The following is a 25,000-nucleotide window of genomic DNA, read 5'->3' as shown; positions in this document are numbered from 1 at the left end:
CATATCATTTTAAAACTGTGCAGCAGCTTTTTATTTTTTTATTTCTGCTGTAAAAAGAAAAATCTCTTTTCTGAACTGTGTTTGCTGTTTTCACTGTGTAACAACACAAAGCAGATTACAGTGAGAGCAGATTACAGGTGGATTACTCTGAAATAAGTGAAACAACATTCGAGTCACGCGCGACATAGATTTAATGTTGACTGTATTTAAAGCAAAGATAAATCCTGGAGCGAAGCTGCTGACGGAGAAGCTGCTCAGCTGAGAGGAGCGAGTGGAAACTAGTTCAATAAAAACAAACTTTATTTTATTTCTCCACAGTTTGTGGGATACTGTCCGTTAATTGAGTCTCATAAATATGCTAATCAAGCGCCAACAGGAAAGCTTCTGAGCTCCTTCCAAATGAGCTGTTAGAGGTTTTTTTAGGGTTTTACTTTGACAATAATCCCTCACAGTCTGCTGGTTTCTTTACTGGATTACGGGATGACAGCGATGTGAGGAGGTGACGTCCCCACAATCCCCCTGACGAACGTCCTCCGCTGGAGTCTCAGACAACAAGTTACCAACATGAGCAGACAGGAGAATAAAAGTTAAACAGATGGCTGATAACTTGGATTACAGCAAAACACTGTCAGAGTGTATAATATAGAAAGACCTGCTGACTTTAAAGTAGTGAGAAGACAGAAGACAGAAAGAGGAAACTGATGATGTGGCTGTGAATATAATCCTGTCCAGGTCCTTTTATAACCTGGATTACAGAAACATCAGCGACATGACGAACAGTAAGACTGAAGTCAGCTGTTACAGTCGCTTCTGAGCAGAAGTTACCAAACTGTGTAGACCAGCTGTCCTCAGACTTATTACTCAGTACAGTGATGAGTCTGTAGTCCTAAACCCTGACATCAGTTAGCATGTTAGCATGTTAGCACGTCCTGTCCCCTCGTCTCAAAGTCTGAGAGTGTGTTGATGTGTTTCCAGTTAAATGTGTGAAATAAGGTGTGTTACAGGCTGAACATATAAACTCATCATGAAATGTCCACAGTTTAATTATAAAGCTCTTCATGTGTTAAAAACGGTTAGCGGTTGCTAACAAGTGTCTAAATGAGACTACAGAGGTTGTCGGGGACATTAAATGTCCTCACAGCGAACACGGAGACTCGTCTGCTCACTAGTCCGTCTTTACAGGCCACTTTAGTTACACACTGTTCTCACTCTGACTTACAACTCGTAAAGTATCGGCTGCAGTGATTGGTCGAATCTATCTGCTGTGACAATCTGTCCAAATCTGTCAACGCTGAAGGAAAGGAAAGGAAAGGAAAGGAAAGGAAAGGAAACAAAGGACTGAATGAATCATCATGTAGAAGCAGCTGCTGCTGTCTTCAGATCTTCAGGACAAAAACTGAAGAGAAACTCTCATTAACGAGCTGCAACACCAGCCTCAGCAGTGCATTATGGGAATTAAACAGCAAGGTCAGAAGTCTTTTTTTGGTCCAATCAGAGAGCTCGGCTGAAGGTCGGCGTGGAGCAGAGGCGTCCAGCTGACCTTTAGATGTTCCTGGACTGAATCCCCCGCAGGAGGACGGTTCTGGAAACAGTCCTGGAGGGTCGAGACCAACCGAGACCTTTAACTCTGTAACCTGTGTGTGTGTGTGCGTGCATGTGTGTGAGTGTGTGTGTGTGTGTGCATGTGTGTGTGTGTGTGTGCGTGTGTATGTGTTGTGTGTGTGTGTGTGTGCATGTGTGTGTGTGCATGTGTGTGTGCGTGTGTGTGCGTGCATGTGTGTGCGTGCATGTGTGTGTGCGTGTGTGTGTGTGTGTGTGTGCGTGCATGTGCGTGTGTGTGTTTTTCTCGTGGTGAGAAAGTGAACATCAGTTTCAGCAGACGAGTTCGTCTCAGAGTAAAAGTAAAGATGCAGTTGAAACTGTGGCCACAGTGAAAGTCAAACATATGAAGAGTACTCGAGTAAAAGTATCTGATGTTAAAAGTACTGAAGTATCAAAGTATCAGTAAAGTAACTGATCCATACATGTATGTATAAACTGTGAGTCAGCTGATCGTCACAATCACTGTTTTTATCTGATGAAAATCAGTTAATTAATAAATGTGATACTTCGTCTCTTCTTGTAATAAGTCGTCTTGGCCTCGAGAGGCGATAGTGAGTCACTGTCGCCTCTGACGTGCTGCTGAGAGGATGAGGAAGTCGAGCCTTCACATGTTTTATCAGCAAAGAAACAAATGAAATATATAAAATGAATCAACACTGAGGTGGGGAAATACTGAAATACCCCTGGTCCCTGGAGCCAGGCGGCGTTCACTGAGGAGGACAGAGGACGGTCGTCTGTTCACTGGTGTTTGACAGCAGGACGTTAATCTGTGAGGTGACACCTGTAACGTGTCTGAGTTCAGTTCTGCTGGAGGACATCAGACTCTGCCTCTGTGCCCTTGAGCAGAGCGCCGCAGCGCCGAGGTTAAAGCCCGTCTGACTGTAACTATTCTGACTCTGAAGAGGCTGAAGGTTGTTTCAGAGACGGGAGAGAGCAGGACGAGTGGACGGTGATGAACTGAGAGTTTCAGAAGACCGATAATAAAGCAATGATTGATCCAGACTGCGTTCCACACGTCGTCACAGACACATGAGAGCTGAAGGAATCAACTGACACGATGACCACGTTCCCTACGAGTGATGTGAACTTCTCACCTCGTCTCTTCACTGAGGCTCTCTGATGTGTTTGACAGTTGTTTTAATCTTTTCCTTGTTGTCTTTCCTGTCCGTCTGTGTAACAGTCCCTCCCGTCGTGGAGCCGGTGTACACTGAGATCCGTCAGGCTCTCGGCCGGGCGTTCAGCCTCACCTGCCGCCTGCTGCGAGCTCACCCCGCCCGCCTCCTGAGGTACGAGTGGAAGCTGGGGTCCCGCCTCCTCACCGTCGGACAGTTCAGCGACCAGCGCGACGACACCAACTACCTGGTCAGAGCTCTGAACCGAGAGGGCTACGGCGAGTACACCTGTGACATCACCAACGAGGCCGGGGCAGGGCGCTGCACCTTCCTGGTCACAGGTGAGTCTACCTGACTGGGGCATGATGGGATGTTGAGTTGAAGGTGTGAGCAGATTGGACTGGATCGATTCTTGCTGTCCCGCTGACAGTTAAACACTTCTGGTCTCTGTTTATGTGAGATGACTAGATTTGACCTGGACTTGTCTCAACTCACTTGAGACATGATTAAGTCTTGTCTCCAATGACTTGAGACTGAATTTGGACGATTGGTCTACGATGACATGAGATGAGATCATTTTGACTTGTCGATGATTACTTGATAAGTAAATGACTAGAAGCTTAACTTGGACAACTGACTTGGACAAGTTTAAAGTCTGACTTGGACTTGTCTGAAATGACTTCAGACAGGATTTGGACTTGATTTCTACATATCTCAGAGACGGTTTGACATGGACTTGTTTATAATAACTTGAGATGACTAGATTTGACTAGAACATTTCTCAAATGACTTGAAACATAATTTGACTTGTCTCGATTGATTTTAGACGCCAAGACAACTAGAAATACTCGAGTCCCAGACGAGACTCAACCTGGACTATTCTCAACCTGCTTGAAACACGATTAAAACGTGTCTCGAGTTAGTTGAGACCTGACTCGGACTTGTCAAACAGCCTCCCAGTTCCCCAGTTGGATCCCAGTCTGCTGCAGCTGTTGTCGTGTTGTGTGAACAGGCCTGAGGTCTGATGGGAAATCTTCAGATGTTTACGTGGAGGACGAGGACACGATGATTAATTAGAGTTAATCTCGTCTTTAACTCCGGCGTGCTGACACACTCGAGCAGAGACTCATCGAGTCCTCGGGGGGTTTGAAGCGTCGTTAATATGTGACGAGCTTCAGGAAAGCTTCGGCTGTGAAGTGACAACAAACACTTGAACACGTCCTGATCAGCACCTGCTGCCTCAGCTCGCACATCACACAGCTGCATGTCGTCCACAGCCTCATCTTCAGCTTTCACTTCCACCTCGGTCCACATCTCATGTTCAGAGGTGTGACGTTGGGTTCTGGTCACATGTTGGTGCTGAGCAGGTGACAGTGACATCAGAGAGCGAGACGCTGTGACGAGCTGCGATGTTCGAGATGACCGTTTTCATCGTTGACTCTAATAAAAGAGAAAATGTCCCACAAAGCGAAGTGACAGAAGCAGACACAGTGACGGTCGTCCCGTCTGTCCACCGACTCTTCAGCGTAACGCTCGGTGGTTTTGTTTCTCTGTAGATATTATGATATTTGTTCTGTGTTGATCTGTTCAGTCTGTTTTTCACATGAACTTTCTCGATAAATCCACAACATGAACCAGGAAAAGTTCTGGATTTTAGGTGAGTTGGTATTTTAACAGTAACACCACACTAAGTCCATATGGTCAACATTTTAAATAGCATATTGAAACAATAATATATCATATTATAATAGAATAATGATCATTTGGGAACAAACTTAAATGTTTTCAGTTTTTTTGTATAGAATAGAATTGTGACGTCACTCATCTCCACAGAGCCTCTGAAGCAGAGCCGGTGTTTAATCAGTACTCAGACGTGTGATATCAGAATCGTATCGGAGGAAACAGCAGCTGGCGTCGGTGCGTCGGTGTGTCGGTGCGTCGGTGCATCGGTGGGTCCGTGGGTCCGTGGGTCGGTGTGTCGGTGTGTATCAACGGCTGTTTTTGATCTTTAATGTAAATGTGGATTCGTCGCCGCCTCTCAGACTGTGAACGCCGGTCGTCACACAGGAAGTGGCGGCTGATGAAAGCTCCCCTGCAGAGACGCTCTGTCAGCGCTGCGAGACTCTTCCTGTAAACCCGGCGGCGGCGTTAAGCCTCTTATCGCGTCCGGCCGCCGAGCAGCGGCGCGTTCTGCCGGCGGCAGCAGAAAGCAGTTAAAGACGGAAGTTGTAAGCTCAGGATGGAGAGCTGATGGAAAATGATGGCGATTATGTCGGCTTGTCACTGCTGAGGTGAAGTTTGTGTTGGTAATCAGGTGTGGACACGCCGGCGGCATTTTAACTCTCACTCATCCCGTAGCAGCCAATGAGAGCGCAGCAGATCTTCAGAATAAAAGTGACACAAGTGAAACTGGTGTGACTGCTCGTCACCTTCACTGGACTGAAACAAGGAAACTACAGTTTCTTTGTGTGAGTCTCAGAGATTCACCTTCACGTCTGAATTATTCATGTTCCCATCAGTCCGACTTTGGATCAGAGCTGAGTCGGTTCTCACTGAGTGGACGAGTCTCTTCTCTCTCTGATTCACTCTGACGTTTCCTTCCTCTTCTGGGCCTCCTCTTCGTCACACTGTCTGTGTTGTTGGAGGAAAGCCTCTCAGCTCCGTCCAACAGAGTCAACAGTCCGCTGCAGTTCACAGGAGCTCCGGTGCGTCGGTTCTGTTGGTTTGGGCTGTTTTACAAAAAAATTCTGTGATGTTTTAACTCCGACCCAGTTTTCTTTCACAGCTGCTCCCTTCGGTCCAGACTCGAGATCAGTCTGGACTTGATTTGTCCCGGACAAGACTTGACTTTGACTTTTAACTTGACTTGGACTTTCTTTAGTTTTTTAGATGTCTTTTCGACGTCCGCTCCAAGTAAAGTCCAACTCACGTCTGAGCAGGAAACCTGAGAGAAAGGTTGTTACAGTCGTGTTCAGCTCTCAGGACGTCTCTTTAGTTTCTCTCGTCCTGTTTGTTTCAAACATCTGCTGAGTTTCACTGTTTCATGTGTTCACTGTCAGCTGGTTCAGGAGTCGTGTTTAGTTCCTGCTGCTGAAAACACAACGTTTCCTGTGATGCCGCTTCATAGTGGTCCGGTTCTGCTCGAGGTTTCTGACTGTTAAAGGCAGTTTGTGCTGCTCAGGAGGGAAATGTTGTGTCTCTGTAAATAAATGAATCAGGAGTTTGGTTTAGAGCTGCTCAGTTTGGAAAGTGTCATGAGATGAGTTTTGTTGTGAACTAATAAAGATTGATTGATTGATTGATTGATTGATTGATTGATTGATTGATTGATTGATTGAACTTGCTGGTGGAAACACGGCAGTCTTACATCGCAGCTTTGGTCCAGTAATCTCTGATGTTTACGGAGCTTTAGCACCTCTCATCGTCCTCCTCGTTGTTTTCTCACGTCTTTAAATGATCTGAATCCCAACTGACTCCACCGTGTGACATTACGTGTGACATCACGTGTGACATCACGTGTGACATCACGTGTGACATCACGTGTGACATCACGTGTGACATCACGTGACCTGAGTGCTGACCTGGACACTGTCCGCTGACGTTGAGCTCAGATCATTTTGTCAAACTGCTGAGATGAAGTGAACGAATGACTGAGTGGCTGTGTGTGTTTATACAGCTGAGTCAGCCAATCAGGACTCAGCTCTGTGTTATCAGGTCGACCATGTTGGAGGCTTCGACCAATCAGGTGAATTCTTCTTCTTCAGTGGTTTAATCCTCCAACCTGCACATCAGCAGGAACACACACACACACACACACACAGTGACACTGACACAGTGTGTGTGTGTGTGTGTGTGTGTGAGCTGACGGACATATAAACATGCTGTCACACACACACACACACACACACACACACACACACACACACACACACACTCACTGTTTACTGTCATATTAAGTTGAGCTTTATAATCCTGCTGCCTGTGAGATTAACACTCTGACTCGTCTTCTGTTTCTGACCACACTTTCATTTTCCCACTCTCGTTCACGTTCCTCCTCCTCCTCTTCCTCCTCCTCTTCCTCTTCTTCTTCTTCCTCCTCCTCCTCCTCCTCCTGGTTCCTGATTTGTCGGGTTTCTTCTGGTTTGTTGTCACATTTTGCTGTTTTGTATTTCTGCACTTGGACTCTTCAGCCTTGTGTTGCCCGCCTGCCTGTTCCTGTGTTTGGGTCCACCTTGTTTAACTGCAGTGAATGATGAAAACGTTAACTTGGTGTCCCGACTGAAACGTCCTCTCTGTGTCTCCTCCTCAGGGAAGGCGTACGCTCCGGAGTTTTACTACGACACCTACAGCGCTCTGTGGCAGAACCGACCTCGAGTCTACAGCTTCAAGCTGCAGTGGACTCAGATGGAGCCCAACGCCGTGGACCGGATCCTGGCCTACAGACTCGGGATCAGACAGGTCAGAACAGCCTGATAGATCTTTACACATCGTCCTGCTGCCACAAACACTCAGAGCACCAAATGTGGATCCATCCACCGCCGAAAATAGTCCCCAACAAAGTCACTACTTCCTCCTGCTTGTTTGATAAAAACTACAGTGAGCCTTTTTAATCATGCAGCTGTCGTGGTTTGAGTTCGTGCTTCAGTTATTTCCTGTTTTATTTTGAAGAAACCTTTAAATAAAGACATAAATGGGTCAAATATGATGTTACAGTGAGCAGGAGGATGATCTCTGTACCTGAGGCTCCTGCAGCATCATCTTTACAGGAGGAGGAGGAGGAGGAGGAGGAGGAGGAGGAGGAGGAGGGCTTGTTGCCATGGCAACTCGCCTGTCTTTTCATTCATACACAGCAGTGTGCTGCAGAGAGAGAGAGAGAGAGGAGGAAGTGCTGATGGGACAGAAAATGATAAGAAGAAAAAGACGACGATGATCCAGAGAGACTGGAGGAAGTTTACAGGAGGAGGAGGAGGAGGAGGAGGAGGAGGAGGTGTTTATTGGAGTATAAGATAACAGGATGTAGTTGACCCTCTCATCTCTTCTGTGGATGTGTTTTATTATGTTCTGGTAGCAGGACGCTTCACAAACACCTCGAGGTCTTCCTCCAACTGTCAGCTGAGCTCGTCCAACACTGTGATTCTTAGAGGAGACATTTTATCCTCATTTTCACTCATCGAACAGCTGCTGTCTCTTTAAGACCCCCTCCTCTGATTGGTCCGCTCACACACGCCTGAAAACAGCAGCACTTGCGTGTCTCCGGTCAGCTGTTAGCTTCACTATCACCATAAATATAGGCAAAAAACTGAGCGTCCGTCCGGCTGCTTCAATGTGAGTGTGACCATCATTAGAAAGCTCAGATTCTCCCGACTCTATTCATGTAAACCATTTCAAGGTAACACCTCATCAGCACGGCGCAGTAAACACACCAACAAGCTGACAACTATCAGGTACAAACTTCTGACCTCTTCGAGCAGCTACGAGCTTCTATACCCGACCTAGAGCCTACAACAGCCAACGAGTGATCGTGTAGACAAGTAACCCGCTCTCTCTTCTTTCTCCTCCCTCCTGAGCCAATCGCACGCCAGCGTCCTGATGATTGACGCATCGTGTAGTCAATAAGATTTCAAATCCAGTAATATATAGTTTATATCAGTTTTTTAAAGCCCTAAACTTGGAAATTATGCAAGTTTATGTAGTTTTATTGGCTGTTTTTCCACCTCAGCTCTTGTTTCTGTCTCTTATCTGCACAAAGTTTGTGTTAATAAGGAAATAAAGAACTATAATAGTTGTTGCTCCTGTTAATCTCAGCAAACATGTCAGACTATATGATGTGCACCTGTTGTGCTTTCCAGTTAACAGGGTCAGTTACAGCTGATCTGTTTCAAAAGAGCCCAAAACCACGTCTGTACTCCAAATGGTTCAACAACAGCTCTGGACCTGCTCTGGGCCGGACACGGAGACCAGCTGAGGATCATTATTTGTCTTTTTCAGTCAGAAAAATGAGTTTTTTGCGTGTTTCAGATGGGTCAGTCCCGCTGGTGGGAGCAGGAGATTCCCATGGAAGGAAACATCCAGAAGGGGGAGCTGTTGACCTACAACCTGACTGAACTCATCAAACCTGAGTCCTACCTGGTCCGCCTCACCCCCATCACACGCTACGGAGAGGGCGACGCCACTGAACGCATCATCACGTACAGCGGTATGTCTTCAAAAGTCATGGATAAAGTGTTAGCTCACTCAGCGGTACGATCTCTGTGACTGACATCACTTCGACTTTGCTGCTTCTTTGTTTGATTTTATGAAAACCAGAAAGAAACTCATCCAGGTCTCTTCACACTGGAGCAGATAATAAAACAGTGAAGACTTTTAATAACATATGAAACACAGAAAACAGTAAATAAAACTGTGTCTCTATTAAAGGCCTGGTTCACTCTGCAGCACCAGTTAATATTTGAGTTTACAGTGTGTGAAGTAATAATTTCTACCTGAGCTCATCCAGCAGTGATGAGACTGAAACACCCTGAACATGTTTGTGTCTCTTCTGCTTCTCTTTATTTATATGAAACAACAAAAAAACTGTGAAAACAAGAGAACAAAAGAAACACAAACTGTTGAGCTGTCACACAAATCCTGGCGGGAATCTAAAAAAAAATCACAACTGCAGAGAAAAAAATCCAAACGAGACGAGAACAGAAGTGAAATCAGGATGACAAACAGAGAAACAGACGCAGAGGAAACTCACAGCGGGAGGCGACGACACAAACACAGAAAACACCAACCAGCACCAGAACAAGAACATGAACCCGTCTGCTCTGTGATGTCGGGTTTTGACAGACTGTCAGTGAACGCCTCGCCTCCTGATCGGCGCATTAACTCCCCGCAGCAAACACAGCGAGGGTTCAGACAGGAAGCCGACGCGTCTCGTCGGGTGAACGCCTCGGCTCGGTCGCAAACGGGTCACAGCGGGTCACGGCCCAACAAACATCAGGACAGATGTTTGTTCTGAGCTGAACTGAGGAAGAACTGGACTAAACATCCTGAAGGATTATTTATACGTGCAGAGATTCATCAGCACTGTGAGATTAAAGGCTGATGAGCACGTTCATTAAATACCTGAAAACAGGAAGTTCATCACGTCCAGAATCACTGTGAGTTCTGAGCAGCTAACAAACATCAGAATGTCAGGAAATGAATTATTATCGTTATCTGGCTCAGTTCAGACAAAAAGCTCTAAAACGTAATGAAAAGTCGCCTGTAACCTGCAGAACCTCCTGTTAAACCTGAAATACGTCAAATCACTCCGTCCTCGTCCTCTCGACGCTTTGTGATCTGTTGTTCTGGACTGGACTGGACTGGACTGGACTGGACTGGACTGGACTGGACTGGACTGGACTGGATTAAACTGGACTGGACTGGACTGGACTGGACTGGACTGGACTCGCTGCATGGCTCAGTCTCCAGACACTGAACAGTTTTATAACTGTAGTGAAGTCCAGCTCGTCTGTGTAACATTCGTGTAAGAGACGGATGATCTGAGTGAAACGGACCTGCTGGACTAAAACCCACAAAGAGCTCAGAGCCACTGGGTCACGTGGACAGAGGAGACCTCCTCCAAGCAGGCATCCATGTTGTTTCTTCTTCTTCTTTACATTTGATCCGATCGGTTGAGTGAAGCGTTAAGTTGTCCAGCTGCAGGTTGTTCTCTCTCTGCTGAATAAGTTTAATAAAAGGTTCAGATGTGATTTTGGAGCTGTGACAGTCGCAGCAGGTCTCTGACTCTGAACTGAATGTTGCTTGATGAGGTTCAGTTTGGACTCAGCTGATTGGTCGGGACGCTCCAGAACAGAGCAGCTCATCAGAAATGTAAAAGTTCTGATGTTGTCTCACAGCTGTTTCTCAGTAATCTAACAGAGTTCTGGTCTTTTGTCCCTTCACAGCTCCTGTCAACCCACATCTCAGTAAGTACCTGTCCACCTGTCCACCTGTCCACACTGACACTCTTCACAACACAATCATTTTTTTAATTTAAAAAAAGTAGTAGAAGTATCAAGAATATCAAGTAAAGTAAAAGTACCTGAACACTGTGCAGTACTGGAGTGACTGGATTTGATGCAGTCGACTCCTCTTAAACTGTTGTTCAGGTTAAAACAGCAGATTCTCAAAGGAGGTTCTGAATGAAAGAAAGTTACATGAAAAGTGAGACTTTGAAAATGTTTAAAGATGTATTCTGTGTGTGTGTGTGTGTGTGTGTGTGTGTGTGTGTTCAGGGGAGTTCCAGTGTGGTTTCGAGGACGAGGCGATGTGTTTGTTCTCTCAGGACAAATCAGACGAGTTCGACTGGACGCGTCACAGCGCCGCCACACGAGACACCAAATACACCCCCAACACCGGGCCGAGCTCGGACCACACCGGCTCCAAGCAGGGTACACACACACACACACACACACACACACACACACACACACACACACTCTCTCTTTGAATCTCCTTCCTGTTGTATTTCTTCTTCTGTCGCGTCGTCTGATCGTCTGCACGGTGAGGCTGGTTCAGGAGTTCAGGAGACACTCGGTCGGTTTTGTTTTCGGGACTTTGACTTTATGAACTCGAGGATCGTTTGATGTTTGACGTGTTCAGACTTTAAAGAAGAAATATAAGAAGAGAAAGAAGAGAAGAAATCACAGGTCTTTAAAGTCAGAACACGTCAGTAACAGATGTCCTTCAGCTCCTCTGTTTCCTTTGACATTTAGTTTGTATTTGGTTGTATGTGTTTGTGCAGCTGAGGATCTAAACTGACACTAAACGTTACTCATCGAGCCGGACTCGTGGCGCGAGGACGGGCGACGCCCACTCCGACCACGATACGAGTCTGAGAACAGAAAGCTGCAGCGAAGCCGCCCGAGGAGTCGAGTCCTCGCTGACTGAATGAGAGCAGAGTGACGGACACACGGCAGTTTTGTTCTGCTCCGGATTCAATACTTTGTTTTCTGCTGTGAAGAAGAAACGTGTCTGAACACATGAATCATAAATGAGATGCAGAGAAAACTGATTTCACTGAAACATCCAGTTAGACGTGAACACGACAAACTTAAAGATTAAAACTTAATAAATTAAATACAAACATGAATATTTGAAAGTTTAACCAGACGCTGCTTCATTTCATGTAAATTAAGCTTCGTGTAATAATCAACTCATATTTTTCTTTTATGTACAATATTACATTTTTGATCTGATCAAAAACACTTTCCTGTTCTTCAGCTTTCTGTCACATCACACGATCATCAGCACATTCATGTTGAGCTCAGTTTAAAACTCCCGATCGATCCGAGCTGATCAGAGTATTGATTTATAATCTGAGTGTCTTCAGTCGTCTGAGCTGATGAGCTGCAGCAGCGTTGTGTTTTCACCCCCTGAAGGAAACGTTCAGGTTGCCTTATTAACCTTATTGCACGATGCTGTTGGACACGACTCAGGACAGATAAAACTCCAGCTGCTCATCTTCAGTCCATGTGTCTGCTGACAGTCAGAGCTGCTGCACTCAGTGGCCACATTAACAGGTACACCTGTAACTACCGAGCCTGTTTGTTGTTCTACCATCCAGAAACAATCAACTAGGTCATAAACTGAAGGACAAAACTACTCAGCTGAAGGTCAGAGTCATAACAGACTTGCTAACAGACATTAGCTTACTCAACAACAACTAACAAAGTTCAGGCAGAATAAATTAAAACACTTTATTAAATTTCTGCCGTCTGAGAGCGAACATGTGACTCTAACTGTGACTAAATGTTACAGTGGAAATAATTTTATTTTTACCTGTTTTATTGCGAAATAAAGTTCAAGCACATAAAGCTTTTAATCAACTTGCTAACAGTTAAATAACATGTTCTAAACACAAAATCAATCAGAAGCATCAGAGAAGTGAGGAGACAGAAAGACACCAGAGGGGAACCTCATCATCTCAAGACTCTCTGCTAAATTGGCACATTTTCCAATGGAGTCTGGCATTTGTCCGTCCCGTACAGACAGAGGGACGTTATCAGGAAACAGCAGCATGTCACAAATACACACTGATGATCAAGTGAGTGTCAGGCTGACTTTCACAGTCTGATTAGAGAGAAGAGACGTCCGACTGAATTATCTTTGCGCTGTCAGCGCTGACTCTGGATCTGTTAGTGGGCGTCGTAAGCCGACCTGTCAAACTGTCCAATGTGCCTTTAGTTAGATAAAGATAACTTTAGCATCTGTCCCAGAGCAGAGAAGACTGACAGTTCAGAGTTGAGAGTTTTGTTTGTTAATTTACTTTTAAACACGAGCGTCACAGATTTCAGTCTGACAGCTCCGATTGTTTTAAACTGGATGTCAGGTGACGGAAACAAAGAGCAAAGATCTTCTGCAGCCACCATTTTGAAACAGATGACGAGCAGTGATGAAGGAAGAAAAGTGTCGGAGGAAGACGAACAAAGACGGTAATTTAATGAGATTCAGGACAGTTTGGATCCAGACAAAGACATGAAGTCCTGTCAGATCTGCAGGCTTCTGTTACTAACAATAGACTGTTTGGATGGTGGATAAGTAACTTTACGTCTCAGTATGTAGGTAACGTTCTCAGAGGTCGTCCTCGTTGTTTCCTGCAGACGGGGATGTGGAGACGTGGCGCCCAGCAGCAGACTTCATACCAACAGTTTTCACGGGCTGAGTCAGACTTGTGGTGAGTCGGTGTCTCCGGCTGCAGCCACAGACTGAGTCACAACCTGTCGGCTGCTGCAGCTCCTCCAGGCAGGAAGAGGCTAAATAATCAAATGTGATTGGCTGTCAACACCTGGCCATCAGACCCCGCCCTGAGGTAGAGAGACAGAGAGAGAGAGACTTACAGAAAGTACAAGAGGAATCTGAAAGTCCTGAAGAGGACGTACATCTTTAAAACATCACAAATACAAAGAAAACTAAAGTAAAAACCTCCCAGCTGCTTTCCTTCCTGCTGTGAGGAGAACAACAGCTCCTGATATTCAACACAACCACAGGACGAATCTAACAACACTTCTACAGAGGCCAATTTATTTATGCCGAGAAGGAAACCAAACAAAATGGATGTTTGGATGAAGTGAGACACAAAATAAAGCTGAAAATCACAGTCAAAATGTAACGACCTCGAATCTGTCAGCGTGACTTCGACTGACTGGATGGTTGGTCGGTGGTCAGTTGGTCGGTGGTCAGTTGGTCGGTGGTCAGTTGGTTGGTGGTCAGTTGGTTGGTGGTCAGTTGGTTGGTGGTCAGTTGGTCGGTGGTCAGTTGGTTGGTGGTCAGTTGGTTGGTGGTCGGTTGGTCGGTGGTCAGTTGGTTGGTGGTCAGTTGGTTGGTGGTCGGTTGGTCGGTGGTCAGTTGGTTGGTGGTCAGTTGGTTGGTCGGCTCTTTTTACTTCACACCTGAAGTCTCGTCGCTGCAGAAACATATTAACACCTGGCACAACAGTCAGTTTGGCCTCGGTGGTAATTCCACTTCCAAAGGACCACATTTAGCCATGATGACACACACAGACACACAAACTGAAAACATGGCTGGTTACTTCATGACTGTGTGTCAAACTGTCCTTCTGTCCTCTCACATCCACGTTGAAGTGCGTTAATATACAGTTTATAACCCTGTTTAATCTCTAAACTAAGATTTAAAAAACTCCACTTACGTTCAGCTGATGTTTGTTGTCTTCATTGTTTCCTCCTGGAAATTCATCCTGTTCTTCTTCTTGTGCAGCTCGTTTCACTCTGAAGTAGAATCTCATTAAAGTCAGCCTCGGGGTGTGTGTGTGTGTGTGTGTGTGTGTGTGTGTGTGTGTGTTTTCATGTACAATTCAATTTGTGAGGATTGTTTTTGCTCTGAATGAGCCGGAGGAGGATTTGTTTGTTACTCTGACTGAGACGTTAGTTTTTACTGTTTCTGCCTCGTGGGCTAATCTGTGCAGGTCAGCAGAGCAAGGCAGCGTTACAGGAAGACAGTTCAATGAGGAACATTTCAGCTGAATTGGAGCTCATTACCCCGACCAAGAGGTTCTGTTAATACTGATGTTCTCGCAGGTTTCTACATGTACATCGAGACGTCGAGGCCGAGGCTGGACAGAGACAAGGCCCGGCTGCTGTCTCCCACCTTCAACATGAACTCCAAGAGCTCCTCCTCGTCCTCGTCCTCCTCCGTCACCAACAACCCCACCTACTGCTTCGCCTTCTACTACCACATGTACGGGAAACACATAGGTAAGACTGCTGCAGGCCTCAGCTGCAGGTGTAATAATGATGATACTGAATGTCTGAGCTGCTGCTTTGTGTCTGCAGGAGCTCTGAACGTGTATCTGCGTCAGAAAGGTCCGACGGTGACGGACACCTCGGTCTGGAGTCTGACCGGTAACCAAGGAGACCGCTGGCGACAAGCCAAGGTCAACATCCACCCAACCGCAGCCTTCCAGGTACAGACCACACCCCCAAAACACACCTGCTTCAACACAAAACACACCTGCTGTAACACAAAACACACCTGCTTCAACACAAAACACACCTGCTGTAACACAAAACACACCTGCTTCAACACAAAACACACCTGCTTCAACACAAAACACACCTGCTTCAACACAAAACACACCTGCTGTAACACAAAACACACCTGCTTCAACACAAAACACACCTGCTGTAACACAAAACACACCTGCTGTAACACAAAACACACCTGCTTCAACACAAAACACACCTGCTGTAACACAAAACACACCTGCTGTAACACAAAACACACACTCCCCTGGCGTTCTCTCTGCAGATGGTGATGGAGGGAGTCCGAGGCGCTGGTATCGAGGGAGATATCGCCATCGATGATGTCACCATTGAGGAGGGCGAATGTAAAGATCCTCCTCCCAACAGTGAGTCGTCTTCACCAACACGTTTGAGTTTAAGAGAAAATATATTGTTTAACTCATCGTCACGTCCTCTCTCTCTCTCGTTTCCCACACAGATCTAAGGTCACTCGCCCCGCCCTCATCACCACATATATGGCAGCTGTGCGTCACTCTGAGTCTGGCTCTGATTGGCCAGCAGAGGTGACCCCCCCTCCCTACAGGACGCCACGACCTTTGACTCTTTTGGCCCCTCCCCCTTCTCCTCCATCTTATCCATCTCCCCCCGCCCCAACTACCAAAGATACGGTCAGAACTACTTCCTGCCAAGATGGCTGACACAAACGGTCAGAAGACGACAGAGAGGCGGTGATGAGAGGACAGCGTAGCGCTTCCTTCAGGTGGGCGGGGTCGTCTCTGTAGCGTGCGGCGTCACTGAGTTTTGTTGTGGCGTTTGGAAGCAGCTGTTTCTCATCACGTCTCTCCAGTGAAACTTTTTGACCTTTTGGTTTCAGCTCGGCGCCATCAAGCACAAAACGGGCGCCTCAGTGAGAAACGAGAAGAGAGAAAAGCGTGAATGTCACCTTCCCTGACCTCCATCACCCGTCATGACCCCTCCCCGCCCCCCCGCCTCCTCCACAGATCAACAGTACTGTACATCGAGCTGGACGGACAAACGGCAGTCTCTCTGTTTTGGGGGGGAAGGTAACTTTTTACAGCGGGCGGACCGACAGAGTTTTTAAAAAATACTTTTAGATCTTATTTTGACGTCTGTCTGTCTGTCTGTCTGAGGAGAGTTCACCCTCTGCCATGACATCAAGTGCCTTCAGACTCACAGAGGAAGAGATCGCCGCGCCGAGGACCGCCGTCGTCACGGAAACAAAACAAAAAGACAACGGGTGTGACATCATCACGGACGAAACAACCAATGAACAGAAACATCTTCTGGTCTGATTATGCAGAGAATCAGTTTCTTACAGAGTTCTTCTTTTTTATGATCACAAGAGGATTCTGGGAAAAAGGAAGCCATGTTGGATGGACAGGAAGTAGACTCTGGATACAGACAGGAAGCTCTTTGATTTATTTATCAATTAAAAGAACAACAAGCAATCATAATTCTGAGGACCTGTGAGTGGATATTTCAAAATAAAAGACTTCCTGTTGGACATTTTCAGCCTAAGCCAATGGGATTCGAGCATTTGGTCTCTCAGAACTATTTTAGTATTTCAAAAAAAGAGTTTTCAGAAGGACGCAGAGACGTTGACGCTACCTGAGACCATCGGTTACCTTAAACTACAGAAACAGCCAGAGCTTTTGAAAAGGGAGGATAATGTATTATGTAAAATCAAATCTTCTATTGTTCCTATGATATTATAAAGACGGGGGTGCTTTTGTTTTATTGTTCTAACAGGGTGGGAGCTTCAGTTCAGCTTTTTGTTACTTTGTTTTGTTTTGATCCAAAAAGACGAGAAAATCCTGCGGTCATGTTTTGTTTTTATCGTTCGAGTCGAGAGCAGAAACATTTCTACTGACAACAAAACTCATTTTAATAAGCACAAAAAGACAAACAGTCAGCCGACACCTGAACACACCTGACCACACCTGAAGACACCTGAACACACCTGAACACACCTGAACACACCTGACCACACCTGAAGACACCTGAACACACCTGAACACACCTGACCACACCTGAACACACCTGACCACACCTGAACACACCTGACCACACCTGACTACAGCTGACCACACCTGAACACACCTGACTACAGCTGACCACACCTGAACACACCTGAAAACACCTGACCACACCTGAACACACCTGACCACACCTGAACACACCTGACCACACCTGACCACACCTGAACACACCTGAACACACCTGACCACAGCTGACCACACCTGAAAACACCTGAACACACCTGAACACACCTGAAAACACCTGACCACACCTGACCACACCTGAACACACCTGACCACACCTGACCACACCTGAACACACCTGACCACACCTGACCACACCTGAACACACCTGAACACACCTGACCACAGCTGACCACACCTGAAAACACCTGAACACACCTGAACACACCTGAAAACACCTGACCACACCTGACCACACCTGAACACACCTGAACACACCTGACCACAGCTGACTACAGCTGACCACAGCTGAACACACCTGAACACACCTGAACACACCTGAACACACCTGAACACACCTGAACACACCTGAACACACCTGAGTCGGGGTCATGTTTCATGTTGAGGCTCATTTCTGCCCAGAAAAGAAGAACATGGCTTTAAAGTTTGGAATGAAACGTCTTATTATTCTGACTCCTCATTTCTTAACTTCCTCAATTAGTTTTGACTTTTAAAGTCTCGATTCTACATCACTAACTCGTACATTCAGGTTAATATAGAATCTCATAATGTGGCCAGAAAGTCCTCATAATGAACTTCTGTCACATAACTCTGATTTCAAAGTTTCATGTTTTCTGTCAGAAATGAGCTCAGAAACATTTTGCTGCAGAAAAACTTCACGACTGCCATTTTGATTCACGTGGACTTAAAACATCTGTGACGAGGAAAACGACGACACCATGAAACACAAAGACTGAAGCATTCAGAGCGTCCTCGGGTTCAGAGCGTCCTCGGGTTCAGAGCGTCCTCGGGTTCAGAGCGTCCTCGGGTTCAGAGCGTCGGAGGGTTCTGAGCGTCGGAGGGTTCTGAGTGTCGGAGGGTTCTGAGTGTCGGAGGGAAACGTGGATCATTTTCAGGGTTTGATTATTGAATTTAAATGGACCTGAAGGACTGAAGGTCAGATAACACAGCTCTGATCACATGACTGAGGATGTTTCTCTGCACGCCGCTGGTAACCTGATCTCCATCTCAGCCACTGTGACGAGGGTCCAGTCCATAAACATCAGTTCTTTTAATGCTTTTCCTTTTCTGCCTCCATGTGGCGACTCTCCTCTCTCCTCCTCTCCTCTCTCCCCCTCTCTCTCTCTCCCCCCCCCCCCCCCCCCCCCCCCGAGGGTTTTTCCACTGCAGCTGACGATGAGAGTTTTGCTGCAGCTCTGCTGGGAGTCACGTTAGCGAGTGTTAGCTGGTTAGCTTCAGAGAGCATTAGCAGCAGCTGTTTGACAAAATCTAACTAATCATAATTTAATCATTCAGTCTCTCATCTTGGTGTAAATGTGCTTCTATAACTTTAGGTCGAAACAAAGATGGCCGTGGATTGGGTCGTTGTCAGAATATCTTTTTACTTTGTTAAAGACACAAAGGGTTCAGTGATTAAAGGAGCATTCTGTAGTTTTATAGTGAGAAGAGAAAGATTGTCATCAAACTAAACAATCAAACTCTCTTTGTTTTCATGACTGAAGAAACAAACTGACCTTAAAGGAGCTTTACTTTGTTTATATGTGGCGGACCCTGCCACCTTTCTATCTTCAAACAGTGTTCTGGACCTTATTTTCCTCTGAGAGCAGCTGGTTTATTCACTGATGGACACAGTTTGTATTATTAGCTCATTAATATTGTAAATATGAAAACCTCTCAGAGCCGCTGTGACGTCACAGTTAGTCACAGAAGTTAGAGAGAATAAACTTCAGGCTGAGTCGACTCAGAAACATTTTGGAAAGGTGGAGTTTGTCGCAGCACGTCTCCGACATCGTTTTAAATAATGAAACAAACTTTTCAGCCTCAGACGACTTTATGAATCCCACCAGAGCTCAGTGACACAAAGACGGATGAGTTATAAATAAATAAGATCTCATATCATCGGTAATAAAAAGAGGAAGAAAAGATTCGAGCAGCAGTTGGTTTTATAACGAAGATGTTTCTGGAGGATTAGTGTTTTCTAACGCAGCTGATGAGCGACAGCAGGAGGCCTCAGCGTCCGTCTCGCCCGAGTCAAACTTTAGCGCCTGTCGTCAGATCTGCAGTGGAAGAACTCGTCCCCGTCGTCTCCGGCGCTGCAGCTCTGTGTTGTTTATATCTGGATTTTTTGGGGGCGGGGCAATAAAATACGTTTTAAAGAAGCCACCAACAGACTGTGGACGAGGAAGACAGATATTTTTATAACTGTGATTATTCTCTGCAATACATTCTCAGATCAGTTGGACTGACTGAAGGTTACACTGCATTATTATTATTATTATTATTATTATTATTATAAATGAATAAATACACTCCAAAGTAACAGTGAATGGTTTTGTCTTTATGTGTGAATGTTTGTCTCATCAGAGGTGAAACATGAAACCTTCAGACACACGATGGTTTTTTATTGTGAGGAAACAAAGTTATGAACTGATATTTGTGTGACGACTCGTCTTCAGTCAGAAGCAGCAGGATGTGACTCTTCTTCTTCTTCTTCTTCTTCTTCTAACGAGACAAACTTTCACCGTCTGGATTGAAACTCCAGATGATGAAGAGCCGAGTGGAGAACTGGTGTTTTATAAATGTGGAGTCCTGAGACGACTGACGGCACAAAACAAAATTAATTTTTAGACACTTCCTCAAAATTCAGTGTGACGTGTCTGTTGGACACTTTGTGATCGTTGTAAAATAAAGATGGAGGCCGCCGTCAGTCAGTTCAGGCTTTAATCTGATCTGTGACGTTAGCAGCCGGCAGCAGCAGCTCGCTTCAGGCTCAGCTCAGGCTCAGTTCAGGCTCAGTTCAGACTCGGTTCAGGCTCAGTTCAGGCTCGCTTCAGGCTCGGTTCAGGCTCAGTTCAGGCTCAGTTCAGGCTCGGTTCAGGCTCGGTCAGAGTTAACAAGGCGGAGAGACGTTACAACAGGTCGAACCCAACAAACCGGTTCTGTTAGAACTGCACAGACTGACAAAGCTAACGTTAGCATGCTAGTACCCACTGTTTTGATACATCCATGGCAGCATCACACCCGAGTGCAGGATGACTCATCAACATGTTTAAATCATTTTCCAGGAAATAAACTCAAAATAAAACAACTTTTTCTGCCACTGCTGGTTCTGACGCTGGTTCTGACGCTGACCTACAGGCCTGCTCCTCTTTGTTTTCTGCATGTCAACTCTGTTGTGTCTGAAGAGTTTTAGGAGATGCCCCCCTCCTGGTCCTGGTCCTGGTCCTGGTCCTGGTCCTGGTCCTGGACCCTCAGGTATCTGCTGCTGCTGAGGATGATTTGTGCGGGTCCATTAAGCTAACACTGGAAATATGACTGATAGTCTCCTCAGAACCGGACCATTCATCAGCACCGACACTTCCCTGCCAGCTAACAAACGTCTCCGACGCTCTCAGATCAGCGGCGCCGCTCGCGTGTTGATCAGCGGCCTTCATTTACTGGAGCCAGCAGCTAATGGCGCCATCCATCATCCCGCCATCCATCATCCCGCCATCCATCATCCCGCCATTGAGTTTCAGTTGCAGCGCCGCGGTGTGTGAAGCAGATCAGAGTCGGCGGTCTGGAGTGGATGTAAGTGGGTTTGTTAAAGCCCTGAGGAGGAGGATTTCTCCGGGCCTGGTTCAGAACAGCCCGGCACAGTGATGGTTGTCACATGTTCTCCATCTGAAGAAGTCGACGTGTCAGAAGATGAGCAGCTCCTCTTCTGACAGAACACAGAAAATACAGAATATAGATGCTAGCCTGTTAGCGGCTAGCTCACTAGCTAACTTACAGAAGTTCATTTATTAGCCCTGCAACAGAAGTCAGGACGTCTCTGGTGCTGATCCGCTTCACACTGCAGACTGCTGCTTGTGTTCTGAGCCTGAACGTTCAGAGGACGTGAAGAGTTCTGCTGAGGAACAACCAGCGCGAACTTCTTTATCATCCTTAACTTCACGGTTAAACCATTAAAAACTTGGTTGATAATGGCTGGTTGACTGAAATCCACACTGGAGTCCAGTAAAGTTCTACAGGTTCGGACTAAAACCGGTTTTATTACAGTTTTCCACATTTAAAGACGTTTAAAGTGGATGAACAGAGTCTGACGCGGTGCAGCAGCGCCCTCTGCTGGCGCAGCGGTGAATTACACCAGATGACCCATGTCCCACACGTCCCAGTTGTCCCACATGTCTCCGCTGTCCCACATGTCCCAGTTGTCCCACATGTCTCAGCTGTCCCACATTTCTCAGCTGTCCCACATGTCCCAGTTGTCCCACATGTCTCAGCTGTCCCACATGTCTCAGCTGTCCCACATATCTCAGCTGTCCCACATGTCTCAGTTGTCCCACATGTCTCAGCTGTCCCACATGTCTCAGTTGTCCCACATGTCCCAGTTGTCTCAGACAAAATGAGGAACGCTTCACGAATTTGCGCGTCCTGGATGTCAGCAAACTGCCTCTGACTGGACATATAGACACAGAGCAGAACAGCCTTCACAGCTCGGGGAGGCTGCAGCTTCAACACCACATAAGGACCCAATCTGACCCGGTTCTGAACCATTAGGACTTTTGTCTGCCTGCTGAAGGCTCACAGGGCATGCTGGGGATTTTATGCAATGAGCCTTTAACACGTGGCCCCTCCTCCTACAGGGGGCGGGGACAGGTAAAGGTGGAACATTTTCAAACTTAAACTTTGTCAAATGGTTCCGACTCAGTTCCTGACAGAAGACAACATTTTATTTCAGACATGTCAAATTTTACAAAAACAATAAACAGTAACCAACAGGCTGCTTCTAGGAGAAAGTCACCAGACTCCATTAGAAAAATCAGCAATTTAGTGAGTTGTTGAGTTGTTGGGGGGAGAATCACAGTTTGAGCCTGGAGCTTCATGACAAACTAAAATCTCCTCCAGCTCCATTTTTAAACATCCAGCTGTGTCAACTTGTAAATTAATACAAGAAAAACAAATGACGACAACACAAACATGAAACAATCCTTTAAAGGGGCGCTGCGTAGTTTTAAAGAAGAAATTCAAACTCAATTCAAACCCTTAATGAGGTAATAATACAAAATCATGTGATTTATAATCTGACAACACACGAGGGACAGGAAGTCACAAAATTCTTTCAAAATTAGATTTTATTACAAAAACACAACTTAATATTTGACATGATAATAATAATAACAATATTTATAATAATAATAATGTCGATCCAGCAGGATGAAGGTCGAAGGTCATCAGGCAGACCCGTCACTCAACATGCTGCTGCTGCGGACGTCCTTCCACCGGAGAACCTGATTGGACAATCCCTCCACGTCCGCTACGTGGGACAGTAACTGGGCGAGAGAGGTGTTCTGATACAGAGAGAGAGAGAGAGAGAGAGAGAGGAAAATTCAATCCAAAGCTTTATTGACACGAAAAACAAGTTCACATTAACAAAGAAACTGAACAATGGGTCCGATTTCTCTACAAGTGAGAGTCACTCATATGAAGAGTACTCGAGTAAACTCCCCCCCCCCATCATATGCACTTGTGTGTTCCTGCCTTCAGCACTCACATCACAGCACTTATGAAACGTATCCTTGTTAAATAGCAGCTACTTTGCTCTGAATATTGTTTCTATCTTTTCTACTTTATCAACGGTGACATGTTGTCTTGTGACAAATGTACTTATTGTAAGTCGCTTTGGACAAAAGCGTCTGCTGAATGTAAATTGATGTTAAATGTAGTTAAGTATCAAAGTATCAGTAAAGTAACTGATCGTATATTAACATGTATAAACTGTGAGTCAGCTGATCACTGATGAGAAAATCAATCAATTTAAAAATGTAATCTGTAAAGTAACTAGTAACTAAAGTAATCAGATAAATGTAGTTGAGTTGAAGTATAAAGTAGCAGAAAATGGAAGTACTAAAATAAAGTTAACATTTAGATTTTTCTGTTTGTTTCCGGAGTAACGAGCCTCCGTACGGTCGTTAGTCTGCGACGCGTGTTGGTGACGGTGAGGTCATGTGACTCACCAGCTGAGTCAGCTGGTCTCTGGCGGTGTCGCTGCAGCGGATCGACGTCATGTTCTCCTCCAGAGTCTCTATAAAGTCCAGCAGCATCTTCATCACGTCCACCACGAACCTGAACCAGCAAACAGCATCCATCAGTCAGTTTCAACCAAACTCCACTAAAAAAAAACCTCTTTTAGTCCCCGAAGAACAAAGTTCTGTTCAAACCTGCGATGTCATCAGTTTAACACACAGATCACAGGTCAGCAAGCAGAGGTTTTACTGACAGGAAGTCTGTCTCACAGGTGTTACCTGTGCAGGTGAGCCTGAACAGGCAGGTTGGTTCGGCCCAGAGGTTTCATCAGCCTCTGCCTCAGACTGTTCTGATCCTTCAGGAGATCCTGCAGGTGATCACAGAACATCTGCAACATCTGGAACCTCCGAGCTGCAGGACAGGAAGTGACGTCACCGAATAGAAGAAAACCAGAATATTTTAGTTTATTAATCTAATAAAACACTCACTGAGGTAGAAGGTGTGTGTGACGTCAGCGCTCTCCTTCTCCATCTTCAGCAGCTCCGTCTGAAGCTGCAGCTGCAACAAACACACGATACATATTTTAATCTGAATCCAGAATATGTTCATTATTTCATTTCCAGGCTCTCAGATAAACAGGAAGTGACATCACAACAGAGCGTACCTTGTCCAGCTGTCTCTGTGTTCTGATTCGCTCTTCAGCCTTGTGCAGGTGCGAGGAGAAGGCGGGGCTCAGTCTGGAGGAGGCGGAGTCTATGTCCTCCTGAGGACAGGTAAAGGTAGAACATTTTGAAACATAAACTTTGTGAAATGGTTCCGACAAATACAATAAACAGTAACCAACAGGCTGCTTCTAGGAGAAAGTCACCAGACTCCCTTAACAAATGTGTCAGTTTAGTGAGTTGTTGAGTTGGAGACACTTTATAAACTGTGTGAAACTCTGTCTCTGACTGATTCTGACTTATTCGTTCCTTCTTGTGAATTCAGCAAATGTTCTGCATGAACTTCTTTCTGTCTTTGTGTTAAAAACATCTCTTTGTTATGTTGAACATGACTGTGACGTGTCACTTTACTGATGAGCTGAAGTTTCTGATGAGTGAAGGAATAAATGAAGGAATATTTGTAAAATCATGAGTTGGTGTGAAGTGAACCCGTCTTATTAAACGTGTCTAACAGATGTCCACACATCAGCTCCAGTCAGCCTGCAGACGACCTCTGACCTGAGACAGAGCTCCTCTGGAGACACATCTGGACACCAGGCTGGCAGCTGGAGTCACCGTGAGCGGAGACAGATCCCACTGAAGCATCTGAAACACACGGACACAAAACTGCAGCTCAACTCTGAGACAACTGGAGTCCAGTGAGTCTTTCCTGTGAACATCGTCTGGTAAGGAGACAATTATACTACCTAAAATATTTAAATACATTTTCCTGATTTAACTTTTGACTTTACTTGAACATTTTAAATGCAGGACTTTTACTTGTAACAGAGTACTGTGTACTGTGTAGTATAAGTACTTTTACT

General features: G+C 45.7%; 2 protein-coding genes across 4 annotated transcripts in view; one reads left to right on the top strand and one right to left on the bottom strand.

Moving 5' to 3' along the window:
- mdga2a (MAM domain containing glycosylphosphatidylinositol anchor 2a) overlaps positions 1-17,164 on the top strand; it is a 52,853-nt gene extending 35,689 nt beyond the window's left edge. The window contains exons 11-19 of the mRNA XM_073483047.1: positions 2,783-3,055; positions 7,024-7,172; positions 8,733-8,910; positions 10,649-10,669; positions 10,979-11,134; positions 14,780-14,956; positions 15,035-15,165; positions 15,510-15,609; positions 15,702-17,164. Coding sequence (XP_073339148.1) covers positions 2,783-3,055; positions 7,024-7,172; positions 8,733-8,910; positions 10,649-10,669; positions 10,979-11,134; positions 14,780-14,956; positions 15,035-15,165; positions 15,510-15,609; positions 15,702-15,790 — 1,274 coding nt within the window. The 3' untranslated portion in view covers positions 15,791-17,164. The remainder of the gene's footprint in view (positions 1-2,782; positions 3,056-7,023; positions 7,173-8,732; positions 8,911-10,648; positions 10,670-10,978; positions 11,135-14,779; positions 14,957-15,034; positions 15,166-15,509; positions 15,610-15,701) is intronic.
- A 5,401-nt stretch (positions 17,165-22,565) lies between these two features.
- haus2 (HAUS augmin like complex subunit 2) overlaps positions 22,566-25,000 on the bottom strand; it is a 3,635-nt gene continuing 1,200 nt past the window's right edge. For all 3 annotated transcript variants that reach the window (XM_073483785.1, XM_073483784.1, XM_073483786.1), the window contains 6 exons: positions 24,696-24,782; positions 24,140-24,238; positions 23,964-24,033; positions 23,754-23,886; positions 23,466-23,574; positions 22,566-22,799 (listed from right to left, as the gene is read on the bottom strand). In XM_073483785.1, the coding sequence (XP_073339886.1) occupies positions 22,683-22,799; positions 23,466-23,574; positions 23,754-23,886; positions 23,964-24,033; positions 24,140-24,238; positions 24,696-24,782 (615 nt within the window). In that variant the 3' untranslated portion in view covers positions 22,566-22,682. The remainder of the gene's footprint in view (positions 22,800-23,465; positions 23,575-23,753; positions 23,887-23,963; positions 24,034-24,139; positions 24,239-24,695; positions 24,783-25,000) is intronic.

This window comes from Pagrus major, chromosome 16, assembly GCF_040436345.1.
Source record: "Pagrus major chromosome 16, Pma_NU_1.0".
NCBI lineage: Eukaryota > Metazoa > Chordata > Actinopteri > Spariformes > Sparidae > Pagrus > Pagrus major.
This window is presented reverse-complemented; position numbering and strand designations above follow the sequence as displayed.